This window comes from Sphaerodactylus townsendi, linkage group LG05, assembly GCF_021028975.2.
Source record: "Sphaerodactylus townsendi isolate TG3544 linkage group LG05, MPM_Stown_v2.3, whole genome shotgun sequence".
NCBI lineage: Eukaryota > Metazoa > Chordata > Lepidosauria > Squamata > Sphaerodactylidae > Sphaerodactylus > Sphaerodactylus townsendi.
In genome coordinates, this window is record NC_059429.1 from 24785562 (window position 1) to 24799304 (window position 13743).

Genomic DNA, 13743 nt, shown 5'->3' on the forward strand with positions numbered 1-13743 from the left:
ATCAACTCCTTTCGGGACAGTAACATCAAAGTAAAATTCTGCCATCTTATTCCAATGAAAAATAAAAAGCTAAGGCATCCTTTTGATTCATAAAAGAGTTCATCTTAGAGCCTGTTCACTATAGGTTGTTTTCTTTTTCCTCTTGCAATGAATGGGTTTTGTTGTAAATTATAGTTTGGAACAAGTTCCCTTGAGGTAAGAAAAGGAGCCTACCAAGAGAAGGCAGCCCCAGTTGGTGACTGACTTCCCCCTTCTCGTTCCCTAATTGAAACCAAATGTGAAATATGTTGGATTGTGGGATTTCTGGCTGGAACCCAGGAATCTTCAGAATGCGAAATTGCTTGCAAAGGCATCTTGCATCAGCTCGCAGAAGTTTCTTTCCAGCCCGGCTTCTCCACCTAGGGGGAAAGAAAACAGCATCAGTCTGTTCTTCTTTAGCACCGTGGATTAAACTACTGAAAACATCCTCCGTTACTTCCCTAAAACCTCATCAAAACACCCAGGTATGGACTTTATTCTGCTTTTTAAAGAAAAAGGGGAAAAAACCCAGATAACAGAAAAGTCTTTTGTTTCTCGTTCTGTCTAATGAAAAGGGCGGGAAGGAAATATTTGCTTTTTGCCCTTTGCAAAGATTATTGCCGTTTAGAGGAGAATCTTAACACTACAAAGTAAGAAGTAAAAGCCACTGTGTACAAAATTAAGTGTAGTTTGGGGGGAAAAAATTGTTTGCATGGCAGGCCAAAGTGGTTGATTACAGATTCTGCTGATGGATATGTGAAATGGGAGGTGCATCCAAAGCGGTTTAGGAACTAGAGGGAAACTGCAATGGAAAGGGTTGGGTTTTCAGTTACTATGGCTGGTTGGTCTTAAAAGCTGTTGATTCAAGAATTAAAGATTGCCATTTGGGTGCAACTATGATTATTTGGCGGTTATGAAATCTGCAGCCCCCCTCCTTCTCTAGCTACGTGCGTGCGCCTTGTGACGATCCTGTGTTTCATTGCTGTTTCTCTGATTGTTGGAGGCGCCTCCAGTTTCTGTATTTCGGGGACTTTAGATCCTAGAGACCTGACCGCAAAATGGCCTCGGTCCCAGAGGTCCTGCCATGGTTTTGCTGAAATCCTTTCCCAGTGCCGTCCTTTGGAATAATGGTTTACAAAGGCCCAGTTGAGAGAATTGCTGCCGATGCTTACATGGCAAAGGTAGTACATTAGTTCTGCTAGTTAACGAAGTCTGACATTGACTTTTCCAATAAGTTTCTAAGAATATCTCAATGCACCTATAGCTGTGTTCTAAGTGTGGGTGAACATTTTTGAGATTGATATGCAAGATGAAGTACACTGCGAAGCTGAAATGTCTGGGCATTACCAAAAGGTATTTGCAAATGCATTAATCATGTAGGTGTATGATTTATTGAACCAGGATTCGCTGCGACTGCATGTATACTTCATGGCAAGCCTCTGTTTGCTTGTGAAGCTACCTATGCCAGTCCGTCAAGGTCAACATTGTCTACTCAGACTGGCAGCTGCTGTCCGGGGTCTCGGGAAGAGGTCCTCTTTTTAACTGGAGATACTGGAGATTGAACCCGGGAGTTTCCGCATGCCGAGCAGTTGCTCTGCCATGAAGCTGTTGAATTGCTGAGTAGGGGAAAAAAGAATCTTTAGATGTGTGAAAAGTAATATCAGAAGGGGAATGTGTACATTTTGTTTCCAGGGTTATTTTATGTCAGCTGAGGAGCAATACGTTTTTTTTTCTTCCTATGGAAACTGGGATCAGCTAATGAAATTGACTGACAGTCGATTCTTGAGAGACCAGAGAAGGTCCTGACTCCTGCTTCATGGTGGGATTCAAACTGTGGTGTAGCGCCAATGGGGCTGGGCGGGGCACGACGGGGGTGTGGCCTGGCATTCTGGGGGCGGGGCTGTGGCAAGGATGCAGGCACTGTGCCGATCCTTGGGCGGGAAACGAATGCACGTAGGCGCAGGCTGCCACGCACGCCGGTGCACCTCCTGCTAGACTGCTTCAAGTTCTGCGCGCTACTGCTGAGAGGAGGGGCATAACTAAGGCAAAAATCAGGTGGCAAAATCACCAATTAGTAACTCCCTCTCGGCACACACAAATAATGAGTAACCTACTCTCGGGAACCTGTGAGAACCTGCTGGATCCCATCTCTGGCTGTATGTCATTTACTTTGCTACTTTCAGATCCAGCGATGGTCACTGGCTTAGGTTGCCTCCATACATCTGTTTTGTTCTGCCTTGATTCTCAAACTGCAGCAGGGTTGAGGAGCATCCAAACTGTTTTGTCCACTAGTGGTCTGCTGTGTTCTGATCAAACCTGCTTCGATATAATCTTTCTGGAAACTTTCTGAAAGCAGGTATGCACTGGGGAAGGTTGACCCTCCTACCTACATTGCTGCCAATGCACTTTTTTCAGGGCTGTTATTCCTCCTCTATGCTTCCAGAGGGGGTTTCGCTAGTATTAGACCGGGGGTGGGTGGGGTCACTGCTGTATTGCTATAGTGCTACAATGCTATAACAGTATAGCAACAACTGATCTCTTGTTAAAGGTTAGCAAAAAAACCCAACACTCTTGACAGTGTGGTGGAGGAAATGATGGTCATGAGGGGGCTGCTGAGGAAAGCGCAGAAGAAACTTCCATGAGGATGCTACATTGCCACTAGTGCCGTGGTGGCGAACCTTTGGCACTCCAGATGTTATGGACTACAATTCCCATCAGCCCCTGCCAGCATGGCCAATTGGCATGCATGGCAGGGGCTGATGGGAATTATGGTCCATAACATCTGGAGTGCCAAAGGTTCGCCACAACTGCACTAGTGCATACCTCTGGATTTGGAGTGGCAGTTAATCCACAGCATGGTTCCGACCCTCGTGTAAAAATTCATTCTCAGGATTAATTGAAACTCTGGTTTTTGCAGTCTGGTATACCTTGGTACAAAATGCCACTGTGTAATTTATTTATTTAGGTGTTTATACCCTATTTTCTCCCTAGTGGAGACATAACGTGGCTAACACTGTTATCCCTTCCTCCATTTTATCCTCCTAACATCAACTCTGTGAAGCAGGTTAGCCTAAGAGAGAGTGACTGGCCCAAAGTCACCTAGTGGCAAAAGTAGGGATTTGAATCTGTTTGGGTCTCTCAGATCCTGTTATCATACTCTCTTACCACTACACGACTCTATGCAGTGGTGGGATCCAAAAATTTTAATAACAGGTTCCGATGGTGGTGGGATTCAAATAGTGGCGCCTCCGCACACACGCACCTCCAGTCCCTATTGGGCAGGGAGGTTGCTTTCGTAACCCCTTCTCGGCACTCAGAAAAAAATTAGTACCACTTCTAGAGAAGTGGTGAGAACTGGTTGGATCCGATCTCTGACTCTATGTAATGCCAGAATTTCAAAGTTTAAAAAGACAAAAACACTGAAGTTAGTCCCTTACCCTGTACAATGGGGACATTAGTCATCCTTCCTCAAAACTAAGTTGTGAAACGGAGTAAGAAAAACCTATGGCTGATTACCCTCTGCCAGTGTTCCCTGGCCTTGCCCTGCTCTGGGGCGAAAAGTCACACCAGAAGTGCCCTCACTTTCCCCCGGGAAAGCGGGAAGTACATGTGGAACAAGAGGAAGCGCATCAGGACAAGAAATCTTGACCTGACACACCTCCTCTCTCGGTGCGCCGCAAACAGAAAGTTCACTCGATCAGTGTTCCCAAAAAGGTGCACATAAAAACATTAAAATGTTTTTAAAATTAAAAATAACATTTAAAATGAGAAAATAATTCAATAAAAAACACCTAACAAGCAATATCAGAGGAGGGCCAATGACAATTATTGGGATATACCAAAGAAATAAAAAAGTCTTTACCAGGTGGTGAAAGATACTGAAAGAGAGAGACATATGAGTTTTGGTGCCACGATTGAGAAATGGAACACTTCTCAGTTATGCATGTAGCACGAACCACTAGAGCCCACCTGTAGCTTTTCTTGGTAAATGTGCACTTCTCCCATGGGCAGAGCATGAAGGCATCAGCAGCCATCCCCCTTCTCTCCCCCCACACAGGAAGTTGAGAGGGCCACTGCCTCTCAATATAGATGCTCCATTTAACTGCAACGAGTTTGACGGGCCTATCACAATGGATATCTTTATAAAAGAAGAATCATTGTGTGTTCAGGAAAATTGGATCATACAAACATCACATCCTTTTTGGCATTTAAAACAGGAAAGCAAGCACAAGTTAAAAGTTCTCTTTATTCTAGGTCCCTCTAGAGATCAGTGCTAAACACTAGCTGACTCATTTGCAAGATTCTCTCTTCCTGAAGCTTCTTGGACTTGGGGGAAAGGAAGTTTTAGGAGTAATAGAATGCATAGTAAGCAGTCTGATCTCTAGCTGATGTTACATCATTTCCAGGTGTTCCAGGGGGGAGGTGTTCACTTTGTAATGTAGCCCTGTTGATAGTTAGGACTGTAGAGGCACCGTAACCCTGTTATCTGTCGGGGTAAAATTGCATGCACTGTTCATGTTCTTATGTACACATGAAGCTGCCTTATATTGAATTAGACCTTTGGTTCATCAATATCCAGACTGGCAGTAGCTGTTCAGGATCCCAAGCAAAGGTCTTTCATATCAGCTGTAGATTAATACTTCTAACTGGAGGTGGAGGGAATTAAACCTGGGACCTTCTGCATGCCAAGCAGATGCTGTACCACTGAGCCACAACCCCTCCACGGCTGATTCTCCACGGTCAATTAATCGCGTGATATTCACATGAAATATCAAGGATTCAGGAAGAACTCCCCACTGCCTGATCGACGAACAAGGATTCATCCCGGTTCTGGCGCTCATTCTCCCCCTTATCCTGCGTCTTTGCCGAACTTACTTTTTCAAAAAATACTTACTTTTTCAAAAAACACGTCTTCGATCCAGTTTGGAGGGGAGGATTGGGGGTCTAATCCTGGTTCAAATTTCTCGCCGTGGTGCTTGACACAAATGCCTTACAACCAATCAGTGCATGCGGTGCTCAGTTCTTGCAAGAGCACGAGAGAACAATAACCAACCAGAAACTTGGGTGGGGGTGACGTGCTGACGTCATAACGTGAGCATGTTTTTGCGGGAGAAAAAAAAGGTTCCACCCCAACACGGCACGACAGCCAATCAGGAGAGACCTGCCAAGCCAATCACGTGGTAGTGGGGATTGTTACATTTCTTGAATCCGAGGTAGGCCTAGATGTCTTCACTGGAAACATGCTGCAGTGGGGAGGTTGAAACCTTGATGAAAAGGTGCAGTTTATTTTCACACTTGGTTTGATCTAGATTGAATTTCCCTGTGGGGATTCGGCCCACATGTGTAGATGAATGTGTGCTTACAGCCTATGCACGCACAGATGTCACCACATGTGCAGGAACTCTCCAGAATTCCCAGTTGCATCAAGAAAATACTAAGCACGTAGTCGGATTTATACACATAAACCATTTTCAGAAGTTTGATTTGGGTGCTCCAATTGTACTTAATGACAGCATGTGCTTTTTGTGACTCCCCTCCCTATGTGTGGTTGTTGTTTCGTGTTAATGAAGCTCGCTGCGGTGGACATTCGCCTCCACCACATAGCAAAAACCTTGTGCATAATTGGTCAATGAGTATTTTCCGAGCACTTACATCTTTGGTGCACATGAACGGGTTCCCTCAAAATTCTGTGGTTCTGGCTACGTGTACTGATCCATATGCGCGTGGAAAATATGCATGTTAGTTCATTCAAACAAAATTCAAATTTGAAAGATCCAGCAAAAAATTGGGGGCAAGGGGTAGAGAAACTCAACCTGGAAAGGCGGCATAAAAGTGTTCAGTGCCAAAATTCAGTGGCCATCCTGGGAAGTTCTAAATTTTCCTTAGGAAATACCCTGGTGTGACTTCGCAAAATAAACTTATGTATTATCAAGTGTGATAGCGGAGCCAGGAGAGAATCCCGCTCCTGGAATATGTCTGAACTAAAAACGATTGGAAAATTTATTTCTGTCCTGTATTTGTTTAGGTAGGAACTGATTTGTATTAGGTAGAAATAGGATTTGTAAGTTTCCCTGTATTTGTGCTTGTATGGAACCTCCTTGGCCCAGGGCAGAGAGCCATCTCTGCCCCACCCGGACTTATCCCATTCCGTGTAAAGTCCCTGATACAGCGGACAAAGGGAAACCTCAGCCGAAGCGCCTTGCCCTGCCTAATCTCGTCAGCAGGCAGATAAGGGGACTCACGTCATCGCTTTTTGCTTCCTGGCCCCGGACACCTGGAGAAAACCTTTGTGTGTCCCCCGTCAGTGGACACGTCATCGCCTCGCCCTGCTCTGGCGCGAAGCTTGAGAAGAGGATGCCTATCGGACACTGATTGGTTCCGGCATGTTGCAAATGAATGATTGGTTGTTTTGAATGGTGGTGGGCTGTCTTTGATTCTCCCGGGCTCCCGACGGGAGAAAGTGTACTTAAGGTGTTGTAAGGCTGCTAGGCAGCGCAGTGTTGGTGCGGAAGGGAGGTGCTGACACTTAGGTCAGCATCTCAATAAATCTCTTTTATATATATCCGAGCCTTGTCGGGTCTTGCTTGGGTTCCTGGGCGCTGCCGAGAGCGGGATACTCTAGAGCAAGGAAAGTGTTACCCTGAGCAGCGCGGTAACAAGTGTACACAAATATAAGTTTGAAAACACAAGGTCTGAAAACCAGGCTTCATCTTAAAAGTCAGTAAGATTGCAACAATTCCAAGTACTATTGATAACAGAAGTCAGTGATCAACAGAGGACTAGCTGCATCTTGGCTGATTCCCCAATGGTCATACAAACATTATTATAAAAACAACTCATCCAGAAATAAACGTATTAGGTATAATTATTTGAAAATGAAAAACCTTCTTGCCCGTGTGACCAGGTGTTGTCTTGTAGAAAAAAAATCATGGGTTTTTCACCATTACCATTGGCTAACATGTTTTTATAATAATTTTTGTATGACAACTGAGGAAGCCTATCCACTGAAATGCATCTGGTCCTTTGTTTTGGTCACTGACATGTGTGATCAGTAGTGTGTGAAATTGCTACAATCTTACTGACTTTTTGATGGGATTTGGCAAGTGCCAGTAACACAATCCAGTAATGAAGGAGTTAATTGTTGCATGCTAATTAGTTAGTGAGGTCAGAAGTCAGTGACCAGGTAATTGATACCTATTGGTTGGGTGGGCTACATGCAGGTCTGCACGTAGGCTTTAGATATATGTTCTTTGTTGCACTCTGCACGTGGTCAGTTCAGTCTGTCTATGGCTTAGTAGCCATGTAATAGTCTAAGCAGCAAGCTGGCTGTTGGTGCTAGCTAGTAAGAAAGATGTTTATTGTTTTTCTTCCAAGTTTCCCTTCCCGGTAGTAAGTAAACTTTATTTCAGTAAAGCAACTGGTCTCTGCCTCATTATTGCAATAACTCTGCTAATTAAGTATTTGTCCACACGACACTTTTCAGGTGTAGTTTTTCAGACCATGCATTTTAAACTTATATTTGTATACACTTGATAATAACATCAGAAAAGGGCACGCGGCCGCAGGAGCACTTTGCCTAATCGGGACAATGGCATAAGCCCGGCGGGACGCGAGACACACTACGCAAAAGCATGAGTGTTCCGCGAAAATCGGGACGGCTGGTCACCTTACATTATTTCAAAGATTTCTAACTGTACTTGTTCCCAAATGTATTCTAACCATTTCTGTATTGTCCATATTTTCTTATTCTTCCAACCCCACACTATAACTGCATGTACAGCTCTTATCATTATTTCATATATTGATCTTTGTCTATTATCCACTCTGCTATCATCCATTATACCCATAAACAAGTCTTTATTTATTTCTATTTTAACTTTCACTAATTTCTCTATGTACATCAATACCTTTTCCCCAAATTTTTCCAAGTCTTTACATTCAAGGCACATATGCAGATAGAATGCTTCTTTGTCCCCACAATGCCAACATTTTGGGCTGAAACCCCTAATCATATATGCCAGTTGCTTTGGAGTTATATACCATTTTAATATCACTTTTTCTTCCAGCTCCAAATATTTTTCAATTTTTATAGCATTCATACTTTCCAACAATTTCCCCATTTTATCACTATCTGTAGACCTGTCATACTCCCACTTTTTATTCAAAACTCTAATAATAAATATAAATCCCTTGTCCTCTATCATATATTTATATAAGACACCTAAAATTTTCTCTTTGGGTTGAACATTTTTCCGTGGAGTCTCCATAAGCCAGCTGTGACTTGACAGCAAAGAAAAAAGAAACAGGGAAAAAATAGAATCCATCTCCAAAATTTAGGAGCCAGGCTTACATTTCAGCCTTTAGGTTTAATATGAGCTTATCTTCTAATTATTGCAACCACAAAAAATGCTAGATGCCACAATGAAATTTCTAGGCACAATGGGGCCCTGGCACCTGGGATTTGTCAGACCCTGTTCAAATGTATGCCATTGGATTTGTATTTTTAAAAATCTCTGTAATGTTGTAAAGTTGTTGTACTGTTACTCAGCTATGGCAGTTAAATATCACAGTTTTTTGTGTGTTTCTCAGTGCTGCAATTAACTCGGAAGGGTCTGAGCAGTCACAGTCTCCTGCCCAGTGCTGAAATATAGCCCTGAACTTGGGAGAGGGGAACTTATTGATTAAGAATGGGTTTTTTTCAGCCCATAAGTTTAGCAGAGTTATAACTAACCCTGAAAAGTATGGGGGCAATCACGTACAGTCTCCCGCTTAGCACTGAAGTGTAGTAAATGCAGGACAGGGATATTCATTTAGAGGGCAAACAGTTGTGCTGTAACAGGCAGGCAAGTTTAAAATGTGGAAGGCTTCAGGTTTTACACTGTTCCTGAGCAGCACTATGCAAATATGCATTTTTTTAAAGGGAGGGGGTTCTGTTATTGTGCAAATCCCCTTCAGTACTGTTCATGTGTACACGTGGCTTGAATTAACAAAAGGGAAAAGAGATTGGGCGAGGGTTTGTGATAAAGGCTGAATTCTCACTGAAAATTTAATCTAGATGCAACCAAGTTTCAAAAGAATCGGCACATTTTCATCCAGGTCCCAACATCCTCATTGCAGCATGTTTCTAGTGAAAACGTCTAGACCAGGGGTAGGGAACCTGCGGCTCAAGAGCCGCATGCGGCTCTTCTGCCCTTGCACTGCGGCTCCACAAGCCGAGCTGCTGGCCCCATCCTTGCCCGCCCTGCAGGCAGCAGGGCGGGCGCACCAACTGCTCACAGCCGGCTGGGCCGCGCCGCGGGCTTCCCCTCTCGCCTGCCCTGTTGGAGCAGGGCGGGCGCTTTCCCGGCAGCCGGCGAGGCCGAGCCACTGGCCCCATCCTTGCCTGCCCTGCAGGCAGCAGGGCGGACGCATCCATGCGCTTCTCAGAATGAGCAGAGTAAAAGGTTAAAAAACCCAATATATACAGTGTTATCTTCATTTTAAATATCAAAAATTATTTGCGGTTCCAAGTGTTTTCTTTTCCCATGGAAAACGGGTCCAAATGGCTCTTTGAGTGTTAAAGGTTCCCTACCCCTGGTCTAGACCCCCCTGGTGTGTGTGTGTGTGTGTGTGCCTGCTGTCAGGGGTGCAATTGTTAAGCTAGCAGCACTAAAATTTCAGAGTATCTTTAGGAGACCATCCTGATGATACCACCCAGATTTGGTGAAGTTTGGTTCATGGGGGCCAAAGTTATGGACCGTCAAATTTGTAGCCCCCATCTCTTAATAGCTCCCATTGGAAACTATGGGGGATGGGGGCACCTCATTTGGGAGTCCATAGCTTTGGACCCCCTGGACCAAACTTCACAAAACCTGGGTAGTATCAGTAGGAGACTCTGCTGATGATACCACCCAGGTTTGGTGAAGTTTGGTTCATGGGGGCCAAAGTTATGGACCCTCAAATGTGTAGCCCCATCTCCTATTAGCTCCCACTGGAGTGTTTTTTCAAAAAGGTGCATATACAAGCAGGTCCAGGAAAATCCCGTGATAAGGGGGGGTGGGAGCACTAGAAACGAAACTGATCTGTGTTCTGCGGTTCAGCAGTGGGGAGATCACGAGGAAACCTGGCTATTTTGGGTGACTATCCCAGGATTAATCGCCAGTGGGAAATCGCCCAAAGGAGACACAAAATCCTGGAAGGAAGGGGTTATAGTGATGCTCATCTGATGTGAAAGGAAAAACACAGCCAATGCCAGATTGCTCTGTGCAATGTAGAACCTCCATAGCAAGGGCAAACTGGGAAAATATCACACTGACAATATCATGAGAACAGTAAAACACTCGCATGTGGAAGCATACCTGCTTTGGTACAATTGTTCCTAAAATATCATCTCTAGAGCAACTGGTGGGAAATGTGGAAGGGAAGATGCAGATTTTAAAATCTCTGTGCCCATTTTCCTGTCTGCCATTCCCCTCCCCCATCTCCAGTGGACTTCTGACCATTAAAAAAAGTTATCTAGTAAACATATCTCTGTGGTGTTAAAACAAAAGCAGGTGTAATGTTCTGATTTCAAACGTTTATGGAGGATTTGCAACCAAGAGGGCTAGAAACTTGAAAGAAGAGATACAGCTGTATCCAGCACCCATAGGCTTGGCCAGAACCGAACCTTTCAGTTTTCCCCTATGCTGTAGCTTACTGAGGCTCTCCTATTGCATTCTGGGAAAGGGAGAGTGTCAGTGGACTCACAAATAGAAATGCTATCCCATCAGTAACTGTGTGGTTGTACATGTGTCAATTTCTTAGAGTAGTAAATTTCCAGGGATAGGGCTGCCTTCCAGCATCCAGCCCCTGTCCCCAGATTTACCAGGGAACAAAAGCACCTCAGGGAAGCCAGAAGCCAGGAAAAGCTTCAGGGAGCTGGCAGGAAGGCCTGGACAGCAGGAGCTGGCCTCAGCAGTTTCCCACAGCAGGGCAGGGCCGACACAGCTGGGTCCAAGCTGCAAGCTAAAAGCCCAGTCTTTCCCCAAGGTAAGGCAGGGCCTGCGCAACCTCAACCGGGCAGCAATCGGGGGGAGGGCCAAGAGCACAGGGGGCCCAATCACAAACTGGCAGGGCTAGACAGACAGACTGCTGGTCATTAAAGCCTGGAACAGGAAGATCCAGGCAGGGGTGGGGGAACCTTTTGAGAAGGATGAAAAGAGAGCAGATGAAGGAGCATAGGGTGATTGGTATGATAGATTTGGAGGGGGGAGAGTGCTGTAACTATTGGAAAGAACAATAATGGCTTCTTGGCAACGGATCCTGTGTTGTTTGCCTTTTGTTGTAGTGCTGAACATTCACGAGGGTCTGAGCCTACCCTGCAAGGAGGGTGGAGAGGGGCGGCATTCACACAAATTAATAAGTAGCCTATATTTTGGCTATACTGTAACTTTTTTAAATACAGGGATGTTGCCTTGATTGAGCATTGGATTTTTAAAACAAATCTATTAACCCTTATCTCTGGGTTTTTTAAAACAAAACCTTGTGAAATAGGGGATGTCCTTTGTGACACTTTAACATTTTCCACCACAAACAAGATGTGTGACAAATGGAATACCAAATACATATTTGATGATGAGTCATACTATAATTTACAGATTATCCCTGATTTTCAGCAGAGAAATCTGCATTCTCAGTCCATGAATCACAGGAAGCAATCAACACATGAGGCTCTATGGCTCCTTTCGAACCACAAAACACATCGGAAAGTTTTTTTCCATCCTTACAGCTTGACCCTTGGGCCCATGAAGTAAGCTATCTCTGGGCTGAAGAATTTAATCATTTAGTTGACTGATTAATCAATGAAAGATTTGATTGATTAACCAGTGGAGCTAGCATTTAATGATGTTTATCTTTACTTGGGCAGAGGCAGTGTTTTTACTCTGGTGTGTAGGGAATGGGAAAAAATACTGAAGGTGGCCATATCTTTCAAAGATAAGTAGCATCTTTGTTTATTAAACTGCAAGTTATCTTTCTCTATGCTAACTCAAAAAGCTAAGCATGAAAATATATTTCAATTGATGTATCACCAGATGCACTGGTCTATCTTCCAGTTAGATGAACATATTTTAGCATTACACCAGCGTAAGGTTTAGTGGGTGTCTTAAACTGTGCAGAGGCAGTAGTTAGGATTGCTTTCTGAATATGCTTCAGTTAAAGGACCAAATGACACATCACAGTGTTCCCTAGGTTGGGTCTGAATTCCCTGACCTGACCTTTACCCAGCAACAGTGAATTCTCTTCTAAAAACCTGGTTTCCAAATTTGTTGGGGTCTGATTCAGATCACGACCATGGTGCAAGTAGAGAAGGGCTTTTCCTTTTCCCAGGGCAAATATTGCCTCCGCAGGGCCATTTCAGGTTAGAAAGAGAGTGCAGGGGGAAAGTGGTAGCTGTTTCTCCCCCTGCACAGTAGTTTCAGTCTAAAGTGTAGGTTTGGCCCTAAGTTAGGATTCTAAGCTGCAAAATCCTTAAACCAGACATGTTCATTGTGCAAGACTTAATTATTCTGAGTCTGTTCTTCTTTCTCCATGTTCTTACTGTAGATACCAGAGTCATAAAACTGTTCCAAGATGCTGACTCCTGCTTGGGCACTGATAGCTCTACTGGTGCTGCTGAATATCCCAAGTGCTGTGAAAGCCCAGGTCAATCCAGGTAAAGGAAAACTTTGCTGTTTGCTGGGAGCACCAAATGGGAGGTCTAACATACATCATGGCTTCCTGACACAGGGTGGATGACTCCAGAAACCTGAAAAAGGGTCAAGGAGCAGGAAGAGAGGAAGTGTAACTGTAAGACCTCCCTAATAAATGACAAATGTTATAGAAAATGCTTGTGTAGATTTTGGTTGGAAGGTGAAAAAGCAGTAGAGGTCATAGCTATACGGAAACCAGGGTAAGGTTTATGGTGAGGATAACGCTTAGGAAGGGATCAAGGCAGAAAACACTTGGAAGGCTTGAAATGTAGGGTAATAATTTAATAGGGCCAACTATTTCTATAGGAAACTCAAAGGGACTTACAAACTCCTTTCCCTTCCCCTGTCACAACAAACTCCCTGTGAGGTAGGTGGAGCTGAGAGAGCTCAGAAGAACTGTGACTAGCCCAAGGTCACCCAGCTGGTGTGTGTGTTGGAGTTTACAGGCTAATCTGAATTCCCCAGATAAGCCTCCACAGCTCAGGTGGCAGAGTGGGGAATCAAACCCGGTTCCTCCAGATTAGAGTACACCTGGCCTTAACCACTAAGCCGCTGCTGCTGCTGAAGTGAGGATAGCGTTTGTTTGGCAATATCTGTCTGTCACATCTTTATCTTACCCTTCCTGTGAGGAGTTCAAGACAGGGTTCTCCTTTCCTCCAATTTTGCCCTCAGATCAGCCCCGTGAGGTAACTTAGGCTGTGAAAGCATGACCGGCCCAAGTCTACTTAAAATGCTTCATGGTTTGAGGAGGCATTTGGATTGACATCTTCCTGAGCTTAGTTGAACATTCCAACTATTGTATCATGCTGAATCTCAATTTCTTTTTGCAATTGTTTCAAATTTCTGAATGATACAGATCTGTTTTCCTAAAGGCCATAGTATAGTCCACAGGAGTAGAGAACAGTCACAGAAAACAACTTCCTAAGAAGCTCAACTTCAAATATTAACCTTCCAGACCTTATGGTTGTAATGAAAGTCTTGAAAGTAGTGTGGGCAATGGTTGGTGAAGTCGCAGAAG

The 13743-nt window shown here is 44.3% G+C and overlaps 1 protein-coding gene across 2 annotated transcripts in view; it reads left to right on the forward strand.

The window, feature by feature from the left end:
- Nucleotides 1-287: 287 nt before the first annotated feature.
- Nucleotides 288-13743, forward strand: part of DDR2 (discoidin domain receptor tyrosine kinase 2) — a 68278-nt gene continuing 54822 nt past the window's right edge. For both annotated transcript variants that reach the window (XM_048498033.1, XM_048498034.1), the window contains exons 1-2: nucleotides 288-503; nucleotides 12580-12688. In XM_048498033.1, the coding sequence (XP_048353990.1) occupies nucleotides 12607-12688 (82 nt within the window). In that variant the 5' untranslated portion in view covers nucleotides 288-503; nucleotides 12580-12606. The remainder of the gene's footprint in view (nucleotides 504-12579; nucleotides 12689-13743) is intronic.